This window comes from Melanotaenia boesemani, chromosome 6, assembly GCF_017639745.1.
Source record: "Melanotaenia boesemani isolate fMelBoe1 chromosome 6, fMelBoe1.pri, whole genome shotgun sequence".
Lineage (NCBI taxonomy): Eukaryota > Metazoa > Chordata > Actinopteri > Atheriniformes > Melanotaeniidae > Melanotaenia > Melanotaenia boesemani.
Window position 1 is genome coordinate 22,537,090 of NC_055687.1, and position 5,500 is coordinate 22,542,589.

Below are 5,500 nucleotides of genomic sequence, written 5' to 3' on the forward strand. Positions count from 1 at the left end.
GGAGGATGGGAGACGAGTGGAGGATACAGGATGTGATGAGGCAGCTGACTTGATTTGTAGTCCTGCTCCCTCTTCGTTTACCTCTGTTACTTGTACGTCCTCCCTTCCCTTCTGCTTCTTCTGCCTGTTCCCTTATCTTTGTTTGCTCTCACTTCAGTTTCTTTTTCCTCTCATCCTCTACTTTTTACATTTTCTTAACTTCCATTGGTGAGAATTCGCACTTTTTCTGCCTCACTGCATAGAAATTAAATTAATTTTGTTGTTCCTTGTTGTCTGTTTGACTTTGAGCCTCTGTCTCGCCATTCCCCGCAACGCCTGATATTTATTTACTACTGTAAATGTGTCTTGGATTGTCTCGCCAACCCCCTTCTCGTTTTATCCCTACACATATATAAGCATTTAACTCCATCTTCGTCTGCCCCTCTTCCCCTCATCGTCACTACCTCCCTCCTTGGCTCGCTCCATCTCTGAGCTCTGCAGTAAAACTGGTGCATTGAGGCAGCAGGAAATGAGACTAGAGACAATAGAATGGAGGGAAGTGTGGAGAGGACGCTTGCCTCTCAAACCCAAGCACGCTGAGCAAACAGGATAATTTCAAATCTCATTTACGCAAAAGAAATTCATATTAAAGACTTCAAGCTTCCTCTGTAACAGGAACTCTTGGAATTGTAATGTTTGTAGTCACTATGAGAACAGGATTTGAATAAAAACAGCTTATGAACAATCGTTGGTGTTTAAAGCTTGTAATGAAAAATGTGGGCTCCTCTTTTTTGGCTCGTCTGTGTTAGTTTGCTGTTCTGCCACTCTCTGAGCTGCTATCAGTGCTTTGTTGATTTAGAAGACAGTCTTAGTCTATGCTGGGGCCATGTCTTGACTTACTACAATGTCAGAAATGTTGATGCCTGCTTCAAGACGCTAGACCGCATATTCAACACAAATGAGAGAGTAATTGAGGCTGGTAGAGTGGGTAAGAAAAATGATCTCTTCAGTGTTACATTTTATCAAAGAGCTGCAAAATATAATGTAATGTAATTGGTATTACATGTGTTCTTCTTCCAGGTAAAGGTTTTGACCAAAAGCTGAAAGATATTCTAGATACAGAGATTCTCCCTATTGTGAAAGAGTTTGACAAGAAGCTAAATAAAGGTAACTAAACACCAGCTCAAGTGGACATTTTCTGTATCTGCACAAGTAAATGAGCCTTTACAGCATTACAATTGTTAAGTGAGGTCAGAAACAGACTGTAGTCGAGAATGAGAAATTTCAGAAATGATGCCCTAAAGCATGCAATTCACCAAGCTGTGTTGAGCCAAATATTTCTGTCTCCCTCCTCCTTCTCTATCAGACACTGTGTATGAGCAAAGGCTGCAGACAGCATCAGACAATTTCATCGCAGCTGCCTCCAAACTGCCTAGAGGTGAGACATAGTCTCTTTCCTTCATCTTTTCATCTAAAGTAAGGCCTATATTGGGTCATTATTGCTCCCTCTGATCTCACTATTCTCTCTGTAATAAGCTAGTTACGTTATTACACCCTCTCAAATACTGTTGAGAATAAAGGAAGCGGTCAGGTTGAACTGACTCTTACTTCTGGATGCCGGCTTTAAATTAGTAAAAAAAAAAGTAAAATGTTTCATTCTTTTCACAGTCTCGGGATGTTTTCCTCCATGCGGTTAGTGCTTTACTGATTTTTGGTTTCTTTAAAATCTTTTTTTTTTTTTTTTTTTTTTTACTTTTTGAAATTTCTGTGTTCTGTCATGCACCTACTAGGTTTTCAGATTTCAGGTTATGTATACAACTGTGTTACCTGCCAGTATGACTCCTGTGAATTCCCTCTCGACTGTCCAGGTGAGTGTATACACACTGAGTGACAGATTTTGTTACATCACTGTTTTCAAATAGCTAAAGAAGATGTACTAATCTAAACTCGACATATCCTTCATTAACTGTATTTTTACACTCATAAGCATCCAGTCCCGATCCTGAAACACTAAGCGTTTGATCCTTCAAATGTTCTAAGCAAGAAGTCAGGATTTGAAAAGGAGACAGTAAAAAGGTTTTATTTCCACACATTATATCTTTTGCAAAGAGCCCCGAGGTGCTCTTTAAGTCCTTGGCTTCTTTATGCAAGGTGACAGTTGACTCCCACACACGACAGTATTCGTATCGCCCCTGTACAGCACAGCCAATATTTAGCATATCATCACTTATACTTACTCCTCAGAGACTGGGTTTAAGTATTATCATTAAGGAGAGCTCAGACTGCAAGAGCTGCCCCCTGTGAATGTTATCTGTGTGCATGTGTGTGTCTGCTTGTGTGTGTGTGGGTGGCTATGTGTTTGTTTCAGTTGAAGAAATTGAAGTAATGGAGAACAGCAGGAGCAGAATGTGGTGCAATGTGCTGTTTGACCTGCCAAATGATATTGAAGTAATCTGGAGGTTTGCAGAGGAGGTATGCTCAGCATATGGAGATTCATGTAAAGTACTGCTGTGCAGTACCTTTGTATGTATGTGTGCAAAACACACATACTGAATCTTTCAGAATCTTTTCAAAAGAAAAACGTACAAACAACCAAAAATGAGACAAAAAAGTGAGGTAAGAGATTCAAATTGAAATGTCAAAGCCTTAAGGTTTAGAAAAAGATGCAGAAGGGATGAGCAGAATGACCAACATGAGCCAACCATAAAGAGAAGCAACATGATCAAAATGAAACATGAGAACAACAACTGGGGGGAAAAACAATCATTATGAGACACAGAATGACCATAAAGTGATGCCTAATGGCACAGAGTATTTCTAATATAACAGTTTGAGACAAGCGTGTACAGTAAGTGATTGAGTGTGTCTCATTCATTGTGCAATTCTAAGTCATCAGTGAGACAGGAAGCCTTTTACAGGTTTGTGTCCTTGAGTCTGTCATTTTATTGATGTCACTTTAATATCTGTTCACATAAAATCACATCCTGGAGCAGGTTAGCTTAATCATTTGGAAATATACTCAATGAGTTATGAATGTTGAGTTATAACTAAAACAGTTGGAAACTTATATTAAACCGTATATCCTGGTTCTGTGAGTTCTTGTTACAAGAAAGTGGAAAAAAAGCTAAACTGAATTACTACTCTTCAAATGCTACTTTAATCCAAATTAAATCTGTCTTTGCATCTGTACTGATAAGCAGGAAGGATCCCCCGATTGCATACAGCTAACAGTACCTTTTCCCTCAGGTTAAAACCCAACAAATGGAGGAGTTTAAAGAAGTAACTGCAGGAGTAGACAGGCTCTACTCCATTCCCTCAACCAGCTTGCAGCATCAGGGTACCTACCAGTGCGAGATTTACTCAGGCCATCGCTCTATTGTCAGGCTGTACTTCTACATCAGAGGTAATAAGATGCATAAGAAGCTGTGACTTATGTTGATTATTGGAACAGATGCAGTAGTTTTAATCAGTTATAATCGTTGTGGTTCCTGTGAATGTTAAAAGGAATGTACACACTACATCAAAAATTAGAAATGTTGGAAACCATTTTTGCTTGTCAAAATAATGGGTTCCTTTAGAGGGACACATTTTGTTGGATTCAAAACAAAACAATAAAAGACAGACTTAAAAATATATAGATTATTCACTATTTCATAGAAATGAAGACAAATAAATATGGGTATTGATGCGAATATGCATATTCATGAAGCTTGGCATGTGTATGTATAAATCATAGCTTTTCCAGATATTGGATGTTTGATGATTTCTGTAAAATGTCACATCTTTGATTCTTGTTCTTCATATTTATTATTTAAAAAATTACCTTCAACATTTAAATTACAAGTTGTAAAACCCCACAGACCTAATTACTTAAAAAAATAAATAAAAAAATGAACCATATGTTCATGAGATCCACTTGCAGATTCGTCTCAACTTTTGCTTTCACCATTATCTTTTCCCTTGTCTCATTCCTCTGTCTCTTGAAGTGACCCCCCAGGTTGTGGCAGGCCACACAGAGCTGCAGGAGATATTTGACCTGTCTCTGCTCCCTGGAGGGCAGTTACTCCCTCCGCCTGATGGTTCTCCTCGCTCCTTCCTCCCTTTCATCCAGATCCTCCTCACAGCCTGTTTAACCACTTCACTGCTGCTGTTATTCCTCTCCCTAGGGTAAAACAAAGCTATTATTTGCCCAATATAAGACATTAGCAGCATAGGACACCTGTCTTGTGATTATTATGACTTGCCAGGGCACACAATAGTTGGTGGTTTATGTCACCCCTTTTCTTTGGCTGTTTCAGAGCTCTGTATTGGTCATCATTGCCAGAACTAAGAAATCCTGCTGAAGAGTCGGATGAAGAAGAAGATGTAGTATTATGATAATACAATGCTGCATATTAAAGGTTTTTCATCACTTATGGACTCCTCTACAGAGCTTTACGTCATACTTAGAGAAAACCTGCATATGTCTCAACTCAACCACTAGAGGGCAGGATGCACTTCTTTACTGGTAAAATGAAACAATCACGTGGTGGTTAGTCTGTCGGTTAGCAGCATAACTCAAGTTATGGATGGATTTTAATAACATTTCCAGAAAAGCTCAGAAATGAAATGTGGAACAAGAGATTAGATTTGGGGGGTGAGCTGGAGCACCACCTGGATCCGGGAATGTTTTTTAAAGGATTCTTTACTGTGGGGTGATAAAGAGAATTTTGCCATTAGAGCTTCTAACTAACAAGTAATGCCCACAATCATTGGAAAAATAAAACAAATAAAAAATAATTACAATGGCTTGGCAGACGTCTGCATTCTGAGTGCTTCTATTTCTTGTTTATTTCAGACAAAAGTTAACGAAAAGTCTTTTTAAAAAAAAATATTTGAGTCACTTCAAGTAGAGTATTTTGATGTCATGTCCATGAGTCCATAAAGAGCATTCAGGTCAACTGTTTAGTTATACAGTGATGGAGTTTGGTCTACTGACAGTCAAGATTTTAACTGTTGCAAATATCACTCAGCGCACAATGTTTATGTACTTGTAGAAAATGATCATATATGTTTTGGACAACCATTCATTATGACTCCCACCATCTAAAGAGCTTGGAACATATGTGTGTGCCACTTGCTGTAAACATTTTTTGGTGGATGTAACTTTGCTTTAAATGCCAGGTTGCAGGTTTTCCAGTAGGATATTGCACTGTAGTTGTGTCTGATCAGTGTATGTGTGTGTTTTAGGTTATAGATGACATTGCGTTGTCAAGTTGAATGCATGTTTTTGACCATGGTATAGTATTTGTAGTCATTATCATGAATAAGTATACATAAATAAATGATAACAACTGTAATTATAATTTAACAATAAAATAAAATAATAAAATATAATATAAAATATAATAAAATTAAAAATAATAATCAGATAAAACCCATTTTGCTGTTATTTATTGTTAGTGCCCTCAAATCTTCAAGGAGTGGTATTTCTTGCCTACAGGCTTGTACAAAATTCAGAATTAAATTGAGAATTTCACTA

General features: G+C 37.8%; 1 protein-coding gene across 1 annotated transcript; it reads left to right on the top strand.

The window, feature by feature from the left end:
• Positions 1–276: 276 nt before the first annotated feature.
• On the top strand, positions 277–5,279 carry LOC121641051 (sperm acrosome membrane-associated protein 6). The gene is made up of 9 exons (XM_041986913.1): positions 277–967; positions 1,060–1,146; positions 1,346–1,417; positions 1,648–1,671; positions 1,770–1,847; positions 2,348–2,451; positions 3,226–3,382; positions 3,966–4,146; positions 4,278–5,279. The coding sequence occupies exons 1-9, from the start codon at positions 754–756 to the stop codon at positions 4,354–4,356; spliced, it is 996 nt and encodes a 331-aa protein (XP_041842847.1). The 5' UTR covers positions 277–753; the 3' UTR covers positions 4,357–5,279.
• The last annotated feature ends 221 nt before the right edge of the window (positions 5,280–5,500 follow it).

What these genes read in the sequence shown, in the direction of transcription:
- LOC121641051 (XM_041986913.1), top strand. Translation starts at nt 754, where the DNA reads ATGTGGGCTCCTCTTTTTTGGCTCGTCTGTGTTAGTTTGCTGTTCTGC. An exon ending in TGACAAGAAGCTAAATAAAG is followed by an intron (nt 1,147 to 1,345) that starts GTAACTAAACAC and finishes CTTCTCTATCAG; the next exon opens with ACACTGTGTATGAGCAAAGG. An exon ending in GGGATGTTTTCCTCCATGCG is followed by an intron (nt 1,672 to 1,769) that starts GTTAGTGCTTTA and finishes TGCACCTACTAG; the next exon opens with GTTTTCAGATTTCAGGTTAT.